The sequence below is a fragment of the Onychomys torridus genome, chromosome 23 (genome assembly GCF_903995425.1).
Source record: "Onychomys torridus chromosome 23, mOncTor1.1, whole genome shotgun sequence".
Classification (NCBI taxonomy): Eukaryota; Metazoa; Chordata; class Mammalia; order Rodentia; family Cricetidae; genus Onychomys; species Onychomys torridus.
In genome coordinates this window covers 66,463,433-66,486,372 of record NC_050465.1, presented here as the reverse complement: position 1 = coordinate 66,486,372, position 22,940 = coordinate 66,463,433, and the positions used below count along the sequence as shown (strand labels likewise).

The window sequence follows — 22,940 nt, the reverse complement described above, 5'->3', positions numbered from 1 at the left end:
ACCACTTTACCCACCTAGCTGTCTCCCCAACTCAGTGTCTAAGTAAAATTACTTAAGAGAGTCCATAATACTTATCCACTCTTTTAAAATATATTTTTTTTTCAAAATGTTTCTTTGTTTGTCTGTTTCTTTGTTTTTTGTTTTTTTCAGACAGGTTTTCTCTGTGTAGTCCTGGCTATCCTGGGACTCACTCTGTAGACCAGGCTGGCCTTGAACTCACAGAGACCTGCCTACCTCTCTGACTCTCAAGTGCTGAGAATTAAAGGTGTACACCACCACCGCCCAGCCAAAAATGTTATAAAGGCAATATTCACAAGCTTAGTGTCCTTTTACTACCAAATAAAAAATTAATGAACTGTTTTGTAAAGCCATATTTCGACTTCAATGTGAACAGATCTAACCAAATGCCAATTGTTTGACGTTAAAAACACTTTTTGGCTCTGGTATGAAGCAGCTATGGTCTCCATATAAACACTGGGGCGGCCCAGAACCACGAAGGGATCTCAGCACCAGCAGGCAAATGCATGCTGGCCACTGCTCCCTAGAAGTCATCATTTACTGCTCATGCTTTCGGAACGACTCGACGGTTTCACCTGTCTTCTTTGCCCTTAAATCTCTCTGTCACATGGTCTTCCCCACACGCAGAAACAGTCAACCGCAGATGTGCTGTTTAGAGATAGGCATCTCTGGTTTGAGGCTATGGAGCGAAAGCGCATCCTGGGCCTCAGCTGTGTTAGCAAAAGTACAGCCAAGGTACAAGTTGAGCCTTGATCCTTAGAGGCAGAGAGGCCTTCGTGTTCTTATTTATTTTTGTGTGTATGAGTGTGTGTGTGTTTTTCATTTTGTTTTGTGTGTGTGTGTGTGTGTGTGTGTGTGTGTGTGTGTGTGCTTGTGTGTGTGTCTTTGAGTGTATATGAGGAAGTGTATATACCTGTCAGGATACAGAGGCCAGAGGAAGACATCGAGTGTACTACTACTGTTCCATCACTGTCCACTTTATTTCTTTTGGGCAGGGTCTCTCAATGGAACTTGGAGCTGGGAGTGGCAGCTAGTAAGACCCAGTTAGCCTCTTGTCTCTGGCCTGCACATATGCACACTCTCAGCCATACCTGGGTGTGTGTGTGTGTGTGTGTGTGTGTGTGTGTGTGTGTGTGTGTGTGTTGGGATCCAGACTCAGGTTTTCTGTTTGTACAGCAAGTGGTCTCATTCCCTGAGCATCTCTCCATCCTTTCCTTCACAGCTTCGTTTTGTTTTTATTAGGTCTCCTGTTTGCTGGACTGTGATATGTGAGATCCTGAAGTGGCCAGAGCACCTCTTATCTAGATTTGAGGGTGGTCCTGGATGCATGAAGAGTCTCTTTGCTTATTGAGGAGTCATAGCATGCAGATGCCTCTGCCATTGCCCCTGGGACAAATGTGTCTAGGATAGGGTTTAGCACTGGGCATTGAAATTATTGCTTTCAGGGATGCTATGACTTCAGGGCAGGTTCCTGCAGGGGTGGGGACTAAGCACACAAGGGAGATTTATTTGTACCTCATTCTTGGGTGCATTTCAAAGGTCCTAAAATACTGTTTTGTTTTCTTACTATTCCCACTGTCCCATTTGTGGTTCCATAGAAAGGCATTACACCACAGGGGAAACTGTGCGTCATACAGACAGGAGACATAGGACCAAGGACTAGTGTGGGTAGATGTCACATGGCTAATAGTACAACAGCAGCTCAGGGTGTCATGGTGAAATTCTGGAAGAGTCCTCTTTGTGCTAACTTTTGAGGTGACTTTCATTATCTCTCTTAAACAAAAACAAACAAACAAATACCTCTGCCCATTTATTCTTTGCAGTGCTGGGATCAAACCCAGCTACTGCACATGAGAGCCAAGGGCATGCAGATTCCTGAAATGCTTTGAGACCTCTGGTTGGCTGGTCCTCTGGAAGTATTTATTTGCATCATCTCTGCAGGGATCAGTGATGACATGGTAAGAACATGGGAAAGGGTTGTTCTCTCGACTCCAGTCACACTAGGTTCAAATAAAACATCAGAGTGAGACTCTCGTTAGTTGCGCAGACAATAGTATGAGAGCAAACTATTCCAGAGTCCAAACGTAAATATGTTTTCAAAACAAATGCATTCATAGCTAAAAATAGGCTGTTTGTTTGTGAGGTTAAACGTCCCTAAGAAGGAAGTAAACCTTTAGTGCTGAAGGATTCTCTCAAGGAAGCTGAGATAAACAATAGAAGTCATGTGCTTGGGTGATGCTTGCCCAGAGATGGTATATAAGCCCTGCTTCCAGCAGAAGAAGGCATCAGACCATCCTCTCTTCTCCTAAGTCACTTTTCTGCTCATTTGACCTGAGTCCTCTCTACTGACATCATGGGTTGCAGTGGCTGTGGTGGCTGTGGTGGCTGTGGCTGTGGTGGCTGTGGCTGTGGTGGCTGCAACAGCTGCACCACCTGCAGGTGCTACCGGGTTGGCTGCTGTGGTGGCTGCTGTGGTGGCTGTTGTGGTGGCTGTGGCTGTGGCTGTGGCCGCTGCTGTGGCTGCTGTGGCTGCTGCACCCCTGTGGTCTGCTGCTGCCGCCGCACCTGCTGCCGCTCCTGTGGCTGTGGCTGCTGTGGCTGTGGCTGTGGGAAGGGCTCTTGTTGTCAGCAGAAGTGCTGCTGCCAGCAGAAGTGTGGCTGCAAGAAGCAGTGCTGCTGCTAGGTCCACTGCTGGCCCCCAGGGCAGGTGATGGTAGGATCCAGGCTCATATACTGATATAGTACATAGATACATACATTCATACATACATATATTAGATAGTACTTACTGTATGTAATCCCTCCCACTTCACCTACATATCAAGCTGTGGGGTTTCATAGAAAGAGACCTGATTAGAAAGAAGACTAAAATAAGTCAGCCTCTCTGAATTGTGTTCAAAGTTGAACTCAGAATCTTTAAAGACCCTTTCAACTTTAATAGCAGACACATCTATTGAGTTCTTAAAACTGAACTCATGGGCTTTCTACCTTTACATTTTGAAGATTTATTTCATCTTTAGCTGATACTCACATCACATATATAATTTGAATACTGGGAGCATTATAATGTGTTCCTATTTTAAAAATCTACCACCAATTATAATCTGCATTATAATGAAAACAGGGCAAAGTTCATGAAGTTCCAGAAAATTCACATTAATGATCTCAGCTGAATGAAAGAATGTATTCTAAGCTGCTGCTGGTGGCACATGCCTTTAATCCCAGCACTCAGGAGGCAGAGGCAGGTGGATTTCTGAGTTCGAGGCCAGCCTGGTCTACAAAGCAAGTTCCAGGACAGCCAGAACTGTTGCACAAAGAAACACTGTCTCAAAAACCCAAAATAATAATAATAACAATAATAGTAGGAAAAAGGAAAGAATGTATTCTATTATTTTGAAATGTTTACCTTTGATGGAATACCTGTATTTGTACATCTGCTTACATTGGTTGTATACTGCATGTGTCTTGACTTTAAAGTGTTTTTATCTTCCCCCAGTATAATTTATCAATAAAACAATAGAAAAATATTGTGTTTCACTGTCTTTGGTTTGATTTTCTTGGTGACTATGTTGGCAACACAGAGTTTGAACTCCAGGAAAGTTATAAGATAAACAAAGGTTAGCCAGGTGGTGGTGATGCACACCTTTAATCCCAGGACCTTGGGAGGCAGAGGCAGGCAGATCTCTGTGAGTTTGAGGCCAGCCTAGTATACTGAGCAAGTTCCAGGACAGCCAAGGATACACGCAGAGGAAACCTTGTCTCAAAAATAACAACAACTGGGGTTGGGGATTTAGCTCAATGGTAGAGCCTAGCAAGCACAAGGCCCTGGGTTCAGTCTTCAGCTCCAGCAAAAACAAAAAACAAAAAAACAGCAACAACAACAAAAGATAGACAAGTTTTGACACTGAATATAATAGGGAAATGCAAACTACTGAAACAAATAGACACAAAAACATATAGTGAGTCAATAGAACAGAAGTTTTTCTGGTTGATGTCAATAATTCCGGGTAGCTTTAAGTGGGTAGAAAGGAATATGGGCCAAGGGACCTGCTCTCCATTTAGTTATTCAAGATTTAGGTTTGAAGAAGGTGCTGACCTGGCCAATGTATGACCTCTGAGATAGCTTAGTTGTTCCCAGTCTATGGTGGAGAGCAAGGTAAGTAAAGCCTAGTGCTTGCAAAACAATTTGGCTTGAAAGTGACATGGCTTTCTTTCCCTCTCTTCCTATTGGTTTGAAGTAGTTACATTGTCTTACTTAGCTGTAAGTGGGCAGAGCTGGGAAACACATAGTGTGGAGCTGTATAATAATATGAGAGGAAATTTCATATATATATATATATATTCATAAAATTCATAAAAATCAATGGCTATTTATGTGTGTTATATGTAGCTCAAACTCTATCAAGACTATTTCAGGAGACATGCTAAGACAACTTTGGTGAATGTTTACTACTTATTCATATCCCTTGAATTATTGCTGGAGTAGTTCAACAGGTCAGGCAGCAGACTGTATGGTTATGATCTGACTTGACAACATGCAAACCCTTTGCATGGGATGGAACTTCCCAGAGATAGACTAGAAAAGACAGCAGGAGCTGGAGAGTCCTGACTTGTTTTAAAAATATTAAACATGGTTCAAATTGTTTTCAAGGGATCTGTTGTTATAACAAATGAGATAGTCATGGTGATTACGGTGAACGGTCTTGTTTCTTATCCTTTTCAGTGTCTTCCTAGCTGTCCTTCCTGTACCACAAAGGTGACACTTGCCCCAGGGTCTTCTGCATCTGGAATCTGGATACACAATGACTAGAAGGACCTCTGAGAGATACCGAAAGCAACAGAAGCTAAACTTGCTCCTTTCTATTGCTGTTGAAATGGAACATGGTGGACACTGAGTCTTCTGTGCTTTGTGGTTCCAATGACAGTTTCATAGACAAGATGCAGTTGAAATGACAATAATTAGGTCAGTGTTCCAGGGTTCAGTCACCAGCCTGGAGTGTGTGGTAGGGTGCTGATGAACACAGTGGTCTCCCAACCTGCACCTAAATCGAAGTGTTTGAACTTGACTGTTCCAGGAGCAGTGGCTTGATTTCTCTGCCTTTCTGAAGGCAGCAGCTCCCTTCCAATAGCTCATTTGTTATATATGCTGGGAAGGCTTCCTGCAGATGAGCAAAGCCCTCAGCCTTTCCTCTGGCCTTTTTAGCAATTTTGCAGACAGAATTTCTCAATGGCATCTCTTCTCACTTGACACGGCCAGAAGAATTTTGATTTTTTTCTTGTGTGTGAATGGCTGACATGGTTACAAGCATGCTTTTCTCACCACTCTCTGGTCAAATTTTAGCCGCTTTTACAGCCTGACAGAACACTGGTTCCCAGCTCATTTGAATAAACTTTCCTCTGAACATCTGGACTCCTGCTGATTTTGTCATGCCATGTACTTTCCAATAATTGGCTTTAGTAGCTGTTGGTTGTAGCTCTCTTGGTTGCAGAAAAATAGAAACTAACTAAAAAGAGGAGGAAAGGGTAATTCATTTATGAGACTATAGGACAGGTCTGTAGTCATTCTTTGTAAATGATAAGTTTTAGGCCTCCTGAAGGCCTCTCTGCTGACACAGCAAACCGAATCAGATAGAATTGGAAAGCCCAGGTTTAATGAGTAAAAAGCACTCCCATGCTATTTCCTGGCCCGCAGAGAGGAGACAGGGACATGAGACCAGAATAACCACATGCATGATTTTGGGGATGTCACTTATATACCCTGTGGGAGTGGTCTTGAGCCTGTCTGGGGGAGGAGTTGTGTTTGGCTGGCTTTGAAGGGGTGGGTTTAGAGAAAGAGATGGGGAGGGGAGTTGAGTTGGATCTTCCACCAGACTCCTTCCAAACATTCCAGACTCTTTGGGTATAGGGATGCCAGGGTGCCAGGGGTTGAGGTGGAGCTCCCACCCAAACAGTTAAGTAGAAAACAAGATGCAAAAAGCCACTGAAAGGTCACTTAAACCATCTCCTCCTCGGGCACACAATACGTTCCCCCTCCCCCCCTCCACCACTGTAGTCCATCATCATCTCCAATAGTAGCTGCGAAATCTGTGTTCTGGGACGAGAGGGAGGAAGGTATTATAGATAAAGCTGGCTGATGTTACTCATGAGAATTTTACCACCCACTCACACTCGGGTATTGCCTAATGACTCACCTTCCAGTGAGGGAACAGAAATGGAGCAGGCCAGTTTAGGCAACCATGAGAGCAGAAGCCATTGCTGCATTTTAAAATGTGGCCTCAGAACACGTGGGAGCCTGGATGCAAATGCTGCTGCTGCTTGTGGGGACCCCTTGGGGACCAGCCATCCCTGAAGCCTCCTGTGGGCTATGGTGGCCACTCCAAAAGCATCTGAAGCTTCTCCCAATTGATTGAGTCTTTCCATGAGGGACTCACAAGCGAGTAGGAGGGAGCATGGAGCCACAGTCTAGAAAGAGGAACCATGGTATGTAGTTCAAGGTTTGAATAAAGCCAGACACCGTTATCTCTGATCCATTCTCTTGCCCACTGCTTTTGCCATGGTTTCCACATTTGATCACGTTCCTTCTGATGACATTAGCCAACCTTTCCTGAGGTCATAGGTGGGCTGTGTACCGACTATCTACTTTATAAGACTGGAATAATTCAGCACCCAAGATGCTGTATGTGGGCAAACAGGCTGGAATGGAATGCTAATGTTTAGAATAATCAGGAATATTTGTAGAGGAGAAATATTTCCCTAATCTTGTACATGTTTATATTCTTACTGAATAACTCCAAAAATAAGAATACTTCACATATAACAACAATATTGAATTATGAAAAGTAGTTTATTCTAATTGGATATACTCATCTTTCTACATCTCATAAGGCATTTCAGTAAAGAAATATTTTAGAGGAGTTATGCCACACAAGTTCATTTTTGTCAGTTTTTACTCACCTATATTCATGTGTAAATTCACTGCACAGCAACCATGGATTTTTTTTCTGTCTGTTTTCCTTCATCCTATCATAATACAAAATGATTACTAGTTCCTGTCATAATCCTCATAACGTCCTGGCCTACTGGACTCTGAACTGCTTTCTGAAACTAATTTTTCATAAGTGCTAAACTTTAACCAGAACACTGGGATAAAAGGCCAGCCAACTCCACAAGCCCAAACACTTGGAGGACGTTTCTAACTGAACCAGGACAACCATGACGTGCTGTGAAGGGTGGACATCCTGCAATGGCTTCAGCCTGCTGATTCTGATTATTTTAGGAGTAGTTATCAATTGTATACCTCTGGGTATCAGCTTGATGGAGGGAGATTCAGCTTCTCAAAACCCCATCTCTTGCTATGAGTGGTGGTTACCAGGAATTATAGGAGCCGGTGCGCTGGTGAGTAATACCTATTTGGCTTGACTTGGGAGACAGGTGTACTGGTTTTTACTCGAGTCTTTAAGTGTGACTTTCAACCAACCTTGCAGCCAACTATATCTTCATAGGATACGGGTAGGAATGTAGGGTTACCATTGATTTATGCTGTTATATTGTGAAGAATGATAATTTATGTAAAGAAAACTGTGGTCTATCCTGGAGACCTTAAGGCAAAATAAAAAAGTTGATGGAAGGTGGTTAGGTCATTACCTACCACATTTCTTCACAGGTAGGATGATACTTTTTCTTTTCTTTTTTTAAAATGTGGTACTGGGGATGGAACTCAGGGCTCTACACATTTTAAGCCACGAAGTTCCACCCCCAGCCCTGGGGGCATTTTAAAATCTATGGCCTCATCTTTTCCTTGGCCCCATTCTGATTTCTAGGCATTTCTAGGGACTGCAGCAGTAGTGGGAAGCTCAATGGGAATGAGAAATGCTCCTGCATGTGGGAAATCTTGAGACGGCACAGTGAGGCTTAGGCTGCTTCTCAGGGCAGCTGGCCCAAGGCATACGTATCAAATCCTGGGCCTCTTGTATAAGCTGCTTGGCCACAGCCACAGTGTTTTATCACAGCAACAGAAAGACAACTAAGACACTCTCTGACCTCACAGACTTTTGCTTTGGCAATTACACAGATCCCAGAGTGCCTTCGGGTTTTATAGTTTGATGATGGCGAATGGACTTTCTCTGTTGGGAGTAGTACAACACCGAACCCATGAGTGTTCTTCACAATGAGCCAGCAGAGCATGCAGAGTCACATTTCCATTTTCTCCTCGGAATTCTGATGCAGCCAGTCTGGGCCGAACCCACTTGTAGAATCCAATTTTCAGAACTGGAAGAATATGAGGAGATGACAGGCCTGTTTCTGGTATATTACCACAATCAACTCACTTGTCCCAGGGCTCTGTTTTGGTGTCTGTATAATGGGATTAGGGATTTTGAAACCGACAGTTCAGCACCTAGGAGCTTGCTTTGGTTTGTCCTGTCACTTGTACGGGTGCATCAGTGATCTAGTTAGTGTCAGAGAAATGAGGAGGGGGGGACTGTAAATGTTGACATTACTAGGGTTTTGCAGATAATGAAACACGGAAGTAACTTTTACAGAAACTCAGAACGTAAAAGAGGAGTTCTTTCCACTTGGATCACTAGTTATTGGAGGAAGTCTTACCCCTTCCTTATGTCAACCTTTTTCTTCCTCCTTCTCTACCCACCCCACAGGAGCTTGTTGTGCTTACAGGTATGCACAGACATGCCCAGCTTTGAATCAACATATTCATATATGTGTTTTACAGGCAGTTGCAGGCAGTTGTGAGCCTCCTGATGTGGGTGCTGGGAACCAAGCTTGGGCCCTTCATAAGAGCAGTAAGTGCTGCTGGGGAACCTCTGGAAGAGTAGTCAGTGATCTTAACCTCTGAGCCATCTCTCCAGCCCCAACAGAAAAACATTCTTAGAGCTGAGGCTGAGATCTGAGGATTGCAACTCTTAAGTCACCTAGTCTATATGACACTGGGTCTCAAAAAACCCAACCAACCAACCAACCAAACCAAAACAAAATCCCTAGGCAACAACACCTCTTAGGCCACAGTATATTAAACTTCACATATAAAACGATGCCCTTGGGACTGGAGAGATGGCTCAGTGGTTAAGAGCACCAGCTGCTCTTCCAGAGGTCCTGAGTTCAATTCCCAGCAACCATATGGTGGCTCACAATCATCTGTAATGAGATCTGGTGCCCTCTTCTGGCCTGCAAACAAACATGCAGGCAGGATACTGTATACATAATACATAAATAAATCTTAAAACAACAACAACAACAACAACAAGAAAAATGGTGCCCTTTGAACCTATCTGGCATGGCAAAGCCATTCAAAAAAATCTTCCCCACAGGCTGATGGTTTCTTTTCCTCTGCCAACAGGAGTGATCCAGCCATCTGTTTCAGGTAGACACAGGCACAGGAAAAGCTTTTCATAAAATCTGGGCTTCCTCTTCAAACTGCTGTGCCAGGTTCCAGGCTGAGCAGTGTGAACAACAGCCAAGCATCAAGCCCACATCCAGTCTTCCAGAAGGTTCCCTCAGAGTTGAGCAGGGCTGGCCTTCTCTGTACCTGGTGTAAGCAGAGTCAGAAGTTGGCCAAGAGCATCTGAGCCCTGGCTGCAAAGCTCCCAGAATGTCCCAGATGAGATAAGACATTTATAGAAACTCAGCTATCTCTAGATATGAATTGGCATTGCTCAAAACACAGGAGAGACTATTTCAAAGATTTGCTACAAGTATTAAAGAGCACTGGGTATCTCCTGGGCTTTTATTTTAGAGAAAGCAAGGAGCCAGGGGAGAGACTAGACAGACCAAGAAGGACCTAGAGATACAAAGCTTTCATTTGTTGACATCCTGCCGAGTGTCAACTATTGGCTGCAATCACCCCTTGTACTTTACAGACCAGAAAACAGAAGGCTGAGAATATTAGCAAGGTCATATAATGGGTGTGAAGCCCAATTCTAGGTTTAGTTAATGCCAAAGCTAGTCTAATACCAGAGTCCTCAATCCCTGTCTCAGGCCCACAGAGGTCAAAGATAAAGGACCATAAAGTAAAAGGAACAGGAAGTTGAATCATAGAAAGGTCTACACACGTGTGAAACACTTCAGCGAATCTGGACTCCTTGTACCACAGCTAAGTCTACCTTGCTTCCCCTGATACATATTAACCAGAAATCATTAAAGCATCAAACACGTGGAAAAGTCTGCTGCTATAGGGAGACCCTCAGACTGGAGGTTAGCCCACAAGCAAACAGGTAGATGACAGCAGTGCTCTGAAGGCAAGCATATTTTCATGATCCTTGGCTTCGCAAAAAAAGAGGAAGCATATCTTTTTTAGGGGAATTAGTCCTTCATGACGTCTGTGAAAATTCTAACTTCCGCAGGACAGTTTGTAAAGAAAGACTCATTAAGAGTGCTGAGCATATGGTCAGAGTCCTTAACTCCTTTGGATGTTGCTACATTTCAAATAGGGATCACTTCAGAAATGGGAGGGGGTTTACAGGAAACTGCATATAATATAAACCCTGGGGCTCATTACTGATTACTTTATGAGATCATTTATGGTTTTAGGACCAACCCAAATCAGAGGTGAACCTTTTCATCTTTTGAAACTGTAGCCAAGTAAAACATCACATAATTATCTTGAACATTATCTACTAAGGGAGGGGACATCAATATAAGTGTTACTTGGTCAAGCATCAAAAACATTTTAAAATGTTCCTTGAGAAACATGAACTGAAAAGCTCTTTTACTTTATATAAAGTTAACCATAAGCCAGGTCTTAATCATTCTTTTTTATTGATTTTACTCATTACATAGGGGTAATTTGTCAAAGGGAGTTATTTCAAATCTTAGTGGCAAGCTTAATGGCAGCAAGCCAAACAGATTAGATTGCATGCAAAACTTTACAAAACAGGGCTTCTGTGTTCACACTGAACTATGGCTTTGCATGTTGCTCTCATGTTCAAGGGCCTAGAGGGTTCCCCAAAGCTTGACTTCTATCACAACTTTTAACTATCTAAGGCTCTTATGTACTTCCTTTATGAAACTGTACATTTTCTAAAACTGATGGAAAGCCAGGAAAATGAACAATAATTTATAAAAACAAGAAGAAGCAAGACTGAATTTCATAAAACCTCATGCATCCAAATATGCCTAGGAATTATCAACTATGCAACCCTATCATTTTTTAAATGAAATTCCATAGATAATATACCAATGAGTAGGGTTCCAATAAAACTTTATTTATAAAATGAAGCAATAAGGTCGAGGAGTGCAAATTCACCAGTGATATGTTATGCAAGCTCAGAAGCAGTGTCTTCTGAAACAACCAAAAAAAGCTTAGTGTATAAATGCTGACAAAGATTTCTTTTCCCTTTTCTTCTGGGCTTTCAGCTATGTACGGGGTGGCTGGGCAGCCATGTGTATGTGTGCACAGCTTCTGAATTGGGAAGGCATCCGTATTTGAGGGATAAACAAAGCTTGGCAGCAACACAAAATGACATGGCGTCAGCATGCGATGAGATGGGGTGACACATATTGGGAAAGCTGCCTTGTGAGAGGCATAAATCTGCTCTAGAAAACACAAAGGTAGATGTGGCTTTGGAAGAAAACAGGGAAAGGAACCATTAGAGGAAGCATGCCGTGAGCAAGGGTGCGGGGTTCTGGGGTACAAGCATGTGTGGCTTTTTGAATGTTAAGAATCCTTCGATGTGGGGCAGTGGTTAAGAGACCACGTGTCTAGCTCTGAACTCTCCTGCTAAGATTTCTTAGGCAAGCTCCTCAAACTTGCTCCACGCGTTTTGACAGCGGGAAAACGGGGGAAGGAGATAGGACTTACATTAGTGTTACATCAGAGGACTGTTGGGAGGGTGGCGCAAACCAAAACACGTCAGGCTCCAATAATGTCTGGTACGAAGTTACAGAGCCTGGTCGTGTTAGCAAAGCAGAACAGTGGGGAGAACAATTCCAGGGCACCTAGGCTGGGCATGCAAACACCCATCATAGGTAAAAATTCACAAGGGAAAGGAAGTAACTGGCATTCTGTCCTTCGACGGTACGAAACTCCCAGTTAAGAGTTTCTAGTCATACCTGACACCTAATTCTTTTTAAAAACAGAAAACTAACTCTTAGAATGTAATACTAGCTGGGCGGTGGTGGTGCACGCCTTTAATCCCAACACTCGGGAGGCAGAGCCAGGCGGATCTTTGTTAGTTCGAGGCCAGCCTGGGCTACCAAGTGAGCTCCAGAAAAGGCGCAAAGCTACACAGAGAAACCTTGTCTCGAAAAACAAAAAAACAAAACAAAAGAATGTGATACCATTTACAGCTCTCCTTAGCAGTACAGAATGCAATATATACCAGACTGTCATTATTCCTTAGCACTCAGGTGGGAGTTTGAGGCCAGCCTGGTCTACACAGCAAGCTTTTATCTCAAACAAACAAACAAACAAAAAACCCAAAGACTTCTAAATACCAGTGTAAAGTAAAATCAGTACATATGAGGGATACAGGAGCAGGAAGGAACATGTGGGACCAACAGTCATTCTTACGTGGCCAGGGGTATAGAAAGCCAGGCATGTGGGAGTGATGGTGAATTAGCCCCTGCCAAATGTCGGGCAAACAAAAGTGTCATTTTCTTCTTCCCAGATTGACTTGCTTAATTTACGGGAAATCTGATGTGGCTGCAGGTTATGGTAATTTGAGAAGGAAGAGGGAGGGGAGAAATTAGAGGGGGAAGGAAGGAAAGGTGGAATGGGAAAGAAAGGATACAAAGGTAAATTTGGCGTGATAGAACCAATTTTTTAAGTTTCCTTCTGAAACTCATGACATTCATAAGCTATCCTCTTCTGCTATGGCTGACTCTGAGAAAACAGGAGACGGGAAGCTTCATAACTGCCATCTCATTTCTCACCCTTTCAATCCTTATGGTTGAAACCGGGGATAAGGTTCACGACACATGGACACTGACAGATTCCCTCTCCTGAAATCAAGAAGATTTTGCTCTCCTGAACCCTGAACTTCTCCAAAGGGTAGTAAATGGAAGGTGGTGATGACTGGGTTTGCGTCTGGTGAGAAGAAAGAGTACTCATCATTCTTGTGACGTTCTTTACAGGCCATCCCAGCAACAACAATGTCCTTGGCATCGAGAAAAAGAGCATGCTGCAATAACAAGACAGGGGTGAGTAAGCAGAAACACACTAACAGCCAATGGCATCTGGGCCATCAGCACCTGCTGGGCCTCAGCCTTGGACAAATGCTGTCGGGGTTTGTTAAATAGTCAGGTAAAGAGTGAGAAGACAGTTTTTCTTTTCTCCTAAAAATTTAGCTCTGAGCCAGGCAGTAGTGGTGGCACACACTTTTAATCCCAGCACTCGGGAGGCAGAGGCAGGCAGATCTCTGTGAGTTCGAGGGCTGCTGGGTCTACAGAGCGAGATCCAGGACAGCCAGGGCTGTTACACAGAGAAACCTCTCAAACAAACAAACAAACAACAACAACAACAACAAAAATCTAGCTTTGGAACTAGCCTTTGGTCCTTTCCTCAAACTTCAGTTCACCTAAAGAATCAGAAGCTTTTCAAATGATTTATGTCACACCCAGAACTGTAATCAACTTCATTATACTAAAATACTTGCTTTGAGTAGTATATAAAATACTTAGAGCAAATGCGCCCTCAGATTTTTAGTATCTATGGAAAGATTAGTTTGCTAGGTTAATTGCATTTAGTTTCAATTAATTTGTAAAGTTCTTAAAGGAGACATCAATTATTTTCAAACATTTAATACCTGCCATACTTAATTCCTCAAAACTCGAATGTGGGCAATGGTCACATCATAGTTTATTTTAATTAATAATTAATTAATTTGATGGGGAGTTGTTTGTTTTGTTAAGACAGGCTCTCTCTCTATAGCCCTGGCTGTCCTAGAACTCACTATGTAGACTGGGCTGGCTTTGAACTTGCAGAGATCCACCTGCCTGTCTCCTGAGTGATGGAATTAGAGGCCATCATGTCTGGGAGATCTGGTTGTTGATCAAAACACTAGTAGTCGGAAACAAAACAAAATAAAAAATGGAAATAATTCACTAGGGTAGCACAGTAAGTATTTTCTAATCAAACCCACAGGACACCCAATTTCAGTTCTTACACTATTTACACCATGAATGGGGGGGTGAGCTCTAATTCTCTAAGGCAGGGAGGGGTAGACCAATGAGAAGCACCCACAATCAATACATGGGGCTGAGTTCAGCATAAAGGTTTTAAATCCATTCAGATGAGAACACACATAGATCTAGGGAGGTTTCAACATACCTGCCTATTCATCCAGGGTCTGAAGAACACAATGCTTAGGAGCTAATGGTTTTCCATAAGGACAGTGTTCTCTTGCACCATTATGATTTTGAAATAGTCATACTCACTAACAACTTTGTGAAACACAAAATTTAATTTTTGGAAAAAGCCACATTCAACATTAAATTACCTTTCTTTTTTTTTTTTTTATGCCAAATTCCACACTTTATCTGTTTGTGGGACTCAGATTCGTGAAAGGCACAAACTTTCCCTCCATGGTATTTTGAAGTGTGGGGCACGTGGCATTGTTGAGATGGCTTTAGCTGTCATACTGGGAGAATGGAGTGATACTAGCATATGGTGGCTGGAGACCAGCGGTACTGACTCATCTCATCCTGCCTTGGAAGGGCCCCAATAGCAAAATGCCCACTTCAGTGTGCAGAGCTGAGCAGTTGTGCTCTCCACCCTACTGACAGATTACTTTAGGATGTTGGCCACTGGCACTTGGACCATCAGCCAAATATGGATGGAAGAATTGGGAGCCAAGAGCCCAGAAACCAAGCTTTAGGTGGTTAAGGTTTAGTGGAGGTTCAATGTAGTTAGAACTATATACAATAGGAAGGAAGAACCAGGTTTCAGTAGGCAGAAGAAAAGAAAAGCCCAGGAATATGAAAGTTGAGATTTTTTGGAGGCATTGACAAGTGCGATCATCTTTTGGCAACTGTAATTCAACAGCAGACTTTGGTCTCTGGCCCTTTCATAAACCCACATCTAATCAAACTGCAGCCTGGAGACTCAGGACCATATGGGGCTAGGGAGATGGCTAAGTCAGTAAAATGTCTCACACATAAGCATAAGGGGCAGAGTTTGGATCCCTACCATTCCCATAAAGGTTAGGTACAGTGGAATCTGCCTATAACCCCAGTGTTAGAGGGGCAGAAAGGTAGGTGCCAGGACTCACTGGCTGGCCAGCCTAGCCAAATGGTTGAGCTCCAGGTTCAGTGGGAGACGCTGTCTCAAAAATAAGGTGGAGAATGAAGTGGTAAGGGAAGACACCCAACATCAACCTCTGGTTTACTGCCTCCCCCACCCCGCCCCTATGCACACACATGAACACACACGTATGTGCAGAACACACCCACACAAACATGTACAAATACTATACACACACACACACACAAATATATATATGGGGGAAAAATCTAGGAGCACAGACTGACTGGAGAACTGTAATCAGGAACTAAGTAATAAGACTGTAAGTGCTACACGATACTGCTGTATAACTTGAAACAGATGCAGGACATATAATGACATGTGCAAACGTCCCTTTGTTTTCCAGATGTTTCTTTCATCGCTCTTAAGTGTAATCACAATCATCGGTGCGGTGTATTGCATGTTGGTATCACTCCAGGCTCTCTTGGAAGGTCCTCTCATCTGTAGCTCTCAAGCCAACAGCACCGTCTCTTGTGAATTTTCATTGAGAAACTTAAGGTGAGTAGCATTTTGTTCCATTGTCTCACATAGCTACAGAGAAGTATTATGCACAACACTGGGCTTTTCTCTGTGCTGATTTTTGGGACAAACATTCCTTAGGGACTTGTTAAAAGAATACAAATAGGTAACGTCTCACAAAGAAGTGGAGGGGGCTACTACAACCCAAATGCTCTAGGTATGGTCTCATCTAAATGGTCTAGTTGATCTCAGGTGGCTTATACATGTCTTGTAAAAATTCATGGTTCTATGTGGATTTCTCTTAAAAGTTCTGGGAATATATACTTAATTTAAATCCTTGGGAATAGTAAGGGGTGAGGGGAACATTTACTTTCTACATGTCTGCACTAATTTTTTTAAAGTTAAAATGTATGCGTATGAGTGTTTTGCCTACATTCAAATGTGTCACGTGTGTACAGTACCCACAGAGGCCAGAAGAGGACACTGTACCTAGAACTGGAGTTACGAATTGTTTTGAGCCACTATGTGTATGCTGAGATCTAAACCCAGGTCCTCTGCAATAACAATAAGACCTCTTAATTGTTGAACCATCTCTCCAGGCCCTATTATTATTATTATTATTTATATTATTATTATTATGTTTTGTACTGTGAATGTAGTATCCACTGAGGCCACAAGTGATGAATCCCTGTAGAATCAGTCATGGGTAGTTGAGAGCTGCCCCTAGTGGGTGTTGATAACTAAACTTGGGTCCTCTGGAAGGACAGTATGTGCTCTAAACAGCTGAGCCATCCCACCATTCCCTAATTAACCACTAAATTTGTAAATCACAGATGGTTTCATTTTGCTTATGGTATGGTGTTCATGCATTTGCAATGTTTGTTGGTATATGAGTGGACAGATGTGCATGTGTGCCAATGCATAAGGAGGCCAGAGCTTGATGATAGGTGTCCTTAATTTTTCTCCACTTTATTTACCAAGGCAGGGGCTCTCACTCAACCTGGAGCCTGATGACTCAGACAGCCAGTTTGCTTCAGGGACTCCCTTGTTATCCCTCCCCAGTGCTGGGATTACAGGTGGCCACCGTCTTCTTGTTTCTTATATGGGTGCTAGAAAATTGAACTCTGGCCCTCAGGCTTTCCCAGTGAATGTTTTATTCATAGAGGCACCACCCCAGCCCTTTACTTTTGAAACTTAAAGAAATAAAACTCAAGAAACAGCAGCTAGTCAATACTTGTGGTCATGCTATGTACTTGCAGACAGAAATAAAAATATTTAAGTCATGTAGCAATATATAGATAGCATTGGAAGTTACATATACATGGTCCATTGAGACAATTCTATGGCTGAAATTTTAGTTACCTTTAATTGGCCATTTAGTTTGGGAAATCCACCAGATTTAATTTTTATACTCTTATCAAACAACTGTTTTTACTCATTACCTACTTTTTAAAAAGTCAAAATTTGAATTTTTAGCAGTTATTGTGAATTCCCAAAGGAATTTCTTTACTAGTAGGGACAGTTTGAACTCCCAACCACAGTCACTGTACACATCTAACCCTCAAGGAATGACAACCGATACCGATGTAGTGGCCGAAGTCCAAGCTTGGAGGACAGTAGCACTCAGATGGTCCCTCCCAGTCCAGCTGAGGAGCCAATACAACAGGGCAATCTTGTGGTCTCAGGCAAACCCATAGTCTCATAGGCTATGTGTTGAAATACTGTTATTTTCTCAGGTCCAAAGTCAGTTGTTGGGAATCTAGAAATGTGCACGCACTCCCTAAGAGTACTCCATTTTATTCTGATAAACAAAAAAATTAAAAGAAAACCAACAAACAAAAATCATCCTGAGACAGATGTGTTAGGACTGAAACTGCTCTCTTTATGTTCAAAGAGGCATATATCATTTTAATCAGAAGCATTTGAAATGCTGTGACTGAAAACATCCACCTGGCCTCAGAGCAGATCTAGGTGAAACCCAGTTGTGTGCATGTATTTGTTTGCTTTCCACCTGCGGGGGAGAGGGGAACGATGGGGACAGGACAGTCGGTTGGGTTCAAACACCTGACATACCTGACATAGTTGATCTTTATCTTCATCCTGACATGGGAGAGCATGCATCTTATGTAGTTCACCTTAAGATTAGGTGTTCTATGGAGAATGATACAATGTGTGATGAGTAAGGGTTTTAAGATCAGGGCTATGCTTATGTGCTCAGAAAACCAGATCTTAGCTACGGTTTCTGAACACAATCTTTAAAACTGTACACTGGGTCTTACCATGCTGGGGCTTTCATTTTGTTAACAGGCACATTTAGTCCTTCTCTTTTTCCCCCCAGTGACTTCCATCCTGAATCCTTCAGTCTGCAGTGGTTCTTCCAAGACTCTTGTGTTTCTCCTACTGGTTTAAAAAACTCCAGCATCAGTGACATCATCAATAACTGGAGCATACCAAACTCTAACTCTGAAGAAGACAGACATAGGATTTTCCACTTCTCAGTATTTCTCGGTCTCCTGCTTGTTGGAATCCTTGAGCTCCTGTTCGGGCTCAGTCAGATACTCATTGGTTTCCTTGGCTGTCTGTGTGGTGTCTCTAGAAGAAGGAGTCAAATTGTGTAGCTTAAAGGGTAATAAACTAGAAAATCAGTACTTTGAATAATTTGAAAATTGCATTAAAAATATTATGCTTTTATAAGTTCAATGATGAAGCATCACCTGGAACACCATGTCATTTTAGTGCAAAAGTTGTTTTTGAAATTGTCTCTGAAGCAACTTGACAAAACAACCAACCTATCAAGCTGGACCAGGGTGGCACATGCCTTTAATCCCAGCACTCAGAGGCAGAGTCAGGCAAATCTCTGAGTACGAGGCCAGCCTGGTCTCAGAACAAGTTCCAGGACAGTTAGGACTACATAGAGAAACTCTGTGTCGAAAAACAGTATCAAAATCATTAAAACAAACAAATCAACCTTTCACATATAAAGCATATTGTACATACTTTATGGAAAAAAGCCATTAGTGGTTGATACTGGGGAGAAGTCAGCCAAGCTTTTTTGTTTTTTCCCTGTGTGCTGAAAAAACTTCTTAGACCTGATAATACTTTGATGGTTATAGAAGTAGGTATCTTAGTCTTGAAAAATATATATTTAGGGTTGGGGATTTAGCTCAGTGGTAGAGTGCTTGCCTAGCAAGCGCAAGGTCCTGGGTTCGGTCCTCAGCTCCAAAAAAAAAATATATGAGGAAGGCCATGTTTTTAAAATATTTTCCCCAAAACCTGAAGTTGACAGAAAAAAAATGCTGTATTTAGCTGATAGGCACATGGCAGTTCATTCTACTCTGCTTTTTCTTATGTTTGTATCTTTTTCATGATTTATGATAATACCTTGAAAAAAAATCAGTCTTTTAAAAGCTGGTTCTATTTATGCTGATCTTTAAAAGGTAACAAAATATATGTATTGTATCAATATGTTATGGAACAGAGAAAACTTAAAAACCTACAATTTTCTGAATGTTATCACTCCTGCAATTGATTTCCATTTTTATCTCAATTTTACTGGGCTTCTGATTTTGAAAGTGGGTTGGAGAGATGGCTCCTCGGGCAAGCACTTGCTCCTCCTGAAGAGAACTGAAGTCTGCTTCCCAGCAGTCACACTGGCATCTCACAGCAGCCTGAAACGCCAGCTCCAGGGATCTAGGACCCTCTTCTAGACTCCAGGGCAAGTGTGCACACACACATACAAATAAGTAATTCAATCTTAGAAAGTGATTTTTGAAGAGAACTAGACAGATGGCTCAGCATTTAAGAGTACAGCTGCTCTTGCGGAGGACTTGGGTTCAAGTCCCAGTATGTACACCGTGTCTTACAACTGTCTCTAATTCAAATTCCAGGGGATCCAGTGCCCTATTCTGGCCTCTGTGGGCACTGGGCTCACATGCATTTACTTAAACAGCAGGCAAAATACTCATAAAGTAAAAATAAATAAATCTTAAAACAAAACCAAAGAAAGCCTTGACGGTAACTGAGAAACCAATTATAACTGTCCAAATAAATGAGTACATCCAGAACTTGGAAGGCTTTTGATAGCCCAAATTGCATGAAAAAGACCTTTTCCCTAAACTACCCCTCCCCCACACACCTCATAATACTTAAGGCTTAGCTTCAGGATATTTTTTAGTCCCCTGTGTACGTGATCACAACTAACCAAGTCAACACCCACTCGGGCCAGGAATTTCTCCTGAAGGTCTTTCTGTCTACCACAGAATTAAAAAGATCAGGAACCACTCCTTCCCATCCATTCATTCATCAGCCTTTGCCCACTTTTGCTCTTCAGTGAGATCTCTCCTCCCCATCCTTATCCCCCCCCCCCCCCCCCCCCCCCCCGCCCCAAGTGTCTTATCTTCAGCTGAGTCCTTTACATCCTCCAGCACATCATGGCTATTAAGAGTTTGACGTTTACTCTGTCAGACCGTCTAATGACATCTGGGTTCCTTTTGCCCTCTTGTCTCAGTTTCTTTTGCCGTTGTTGCTGTGATGAAAATATCCGGACAAAAGCAACACCAGGAGAAAGGGTTTATTTGGCACAAAGTTCAAGGTTGTCCACCACCGGAGAAGTCAAGGCAGCAGGAGCTTGGGAAGTGGCTGGTCACACTGCATCCACAGTCAAGGAGCAGGCAGATAAACCCCAGCTAGTGCTCAGCTCTTTCTCCTACTTTATATAATCCAGGAGACCATGTTGGGGAGGGGAGGAGGGAGAGGTCCCGGCCAACAATTAACAAAACAAAAGCCTTCCCCACATTAACACAATTAAAATAATCCCCCACAGGCATGCCTACAGGTGCATCTCCCAAGTGGTTCTAGCTTCATCAAACTGAGGCCACTAACTATGACAACTCCTCTATGGTGTATTTCTTTCTTTTTAATTTTATTTTGAGTATGAGTATGTGTGTGCACCTGACTGGGGCAGTCAGGTCCTCAGACTGGGATTACAGATGGTTGAGCCTTCATGTAGGAGCTGGGAATTAAACCTGGGTCCTCAGGCAGAGCAGCCAGTGCTCTAAACCACTGAGCCATCTCTTCAGCCCTGGTGCTAGCATTTCCACCTGTGTGTAATTCTTACACTGCTACACTGCATTGCCCCACACCGGATCATAAGTTCCATAAGTGCCAGGCCATGTATTTTACTCACTTCTGGTGTAACCAGTGCACAGCACAGAGTACCTGCTACAAGGCAGTAGTACCAAGGTAAGTTTTTCTGTTGAACGAATACTAGCTTCAGCACACAGACATCAGTGAAGACAGTGCTTACTAATTAACACCAAACTGCTAACTGACATGAAATAAAAACAGATCAAATGAATGCCAGCTCACTGTACTTGATTAAACAAATGAGGATCTGAGATGGGTCTTGGACTTTTCTCATCACCTTGGAAAGGAGTGATGTGAGTCCCTGCTCGGTCAGAAAAAGATTTTTTTTAAAGATTTATTTATTTGTTGTGTATACAGCATGTATGACTGCAGGCCAGAAGAGGGCACCAGATCTCATTACAGATGGTTGTGAGCCACCATGTGGTTGCTGGGAATTGAACTCAGGACCTCTGGAAGAGCAGTTGGTGCTCTTAACCACTGAGCCATCTCTCCAGCCCCCAGAAAAAGAGATTTAAGACTCAAAAAACAAAACAAAAACAAACAAACAAAACACCAAAAAACAACAACAACAACAACAAAAAAAAACCACCCCCAAAGACCTCTGGCAGTCATGTCATCAGTGGAAACAGCTGACGGTTATTTCTTTGCTCTTTAGTCTTATGGGAACTTATGTTACAAATTGAATACCTAAAGCCCACAGACCACCTGAAGTTAGCATCTTGAGGGCATTTGATCTTTGATCTGGTACCAAAATAGCAAATGCTTGTCTGTATACATATGAACAGGAACCCTTTTCCACCCAACACTGAAAACAATCATTTGCAAAATCCAATGTTTCTTATCTCCACATTCAACCTCATTTTAGAACATATTTGTAGTTTCTGAATCTAAAACTCATTTTTTAGCACATACCTCAAGTTCCTCTTCCTCAGTATAACTTTTTATAATACTCATTCTTTAAACATCTTTTCTATATTTACACACTTGTGTGCTTACGATGTGTGTGGGTGTGCATGCACCAGCAAAGTGCTTGTGGAAGTCAGAAGACAGCTTCCAGGTCAGTTCTCCACTTCAAGTTCCAGGACCTGACAACAGCACCTTTAACCAGACTCCTCGTTTACTATGCTTTCTTCTCTCCCACACCACTGACCCCAATCTGTCAGTTCCTCAAGAACAGAAAATGCTTCTACACTATTTCCAAAGGCAGAAAGACAAGTGTTGGAATTCTGAAGGTGGTGTGATCCTTTCTGCTCTTTGTAGGTCTTCAATGATCATTAGCCTCAACTGATCCTTCTGTCCCTCCAATCCCTGGAATCTTTGTTCTCTGCTTAGGTAATGTCAATCTGTCTCTGACCAACTATCTACCAAATATTTCCTGACTATCCTGACTAGGATTCAATTTGTTCCTCTTAATACCCCTTCCCATGCCCTTTACCCCCAGGGAATAAACAACCTTTTCCTAACCATTGTCGAACATTCTATCTAAGAATGTTCCAGGTCTTTGTAACAGTCATCAGGGAAAACAGCTTTGTACTAATCTCCCAAGAGTTCCTTTTGTTTCTAGCCTTTTTGTGAAATCTTTTTCATGACTGCTCAGCAAAAGAAGTTATACAATTAACTTACCAAAGTCACACAAATCTAAGCACAAAAAGGAACTCTTCTCCTGGATTAATAGAGAAGCAAGAACATAAATGTGAAATCTACCTATCTTAGGACTTCCCTTCAACCTCTCTGTGCAAAGATAATTGATGATGTGTAAAGAATATTGCACCTAGCTGAATTCTACCTGCTCTTGAAAAGAAATGTGCTTTTGAATATAAAAGGCTCCTAAACCTTGGCTATACTCATGTTTAATTTTTATGAGATTAGTATATTATCAAGTAAATATTACAATGAGAAAAAGGATACAGTTTTATAAAGGTTTTTGGTTTTGTTATGAATCACTTTGATAGATTCAATAAATTAGCAAACCATTTACACTGCCAACAAGCCCAGCTCCAGGGTGGAGATCTGAAAAATCCAGAAGGCTCTTGTGACCTGCAGGTCACAAGATATTTAGCCCACA

General features: G+C 42.4%; 1 protein-coding gene and 1 long non-coding RNA gene across 2 annotated transcripts; one reads left to right on the top strand and one right to left on the bottom strand.

The window, feature by feature from the left end:
- Positions 1-7,230: 7,230 nt before the first annotated feature.
- On the top strand, positions 7,231-18,348 carry Tm4sf20 (transmembrane 4 L six family member 20). The gene is made up of 4 exons (XM_036173777.1): positions 7,231-7,413; positions 13,105-13,170; positions 15,618-15,769; positions 18,069-18,348. The coding sequence occupies exons 1-4, from the start codon at positions 7,231-7,233 to the stop codon at positions 18,346-18,348; spliced, it is 681 nt and encodes a 226-aa protein (XP_036029670.1).
- Positions 9,273-18,573, bottom strand: LOC118573457. Its single transcript, XR_004943613.1, has 3 exons — positions 17,804-18,573; positions 12,904-13,151; positions 9,273-9,559 (listed from the first exon to the last, which is right to left on the bottom strand). It is a non-coding gene; the product is annotated as an uncharacterized LOC118573457 (long non-coding RNA).
- Positions 18,574-22,940: the final 4,367 nt, after the last annotated feature.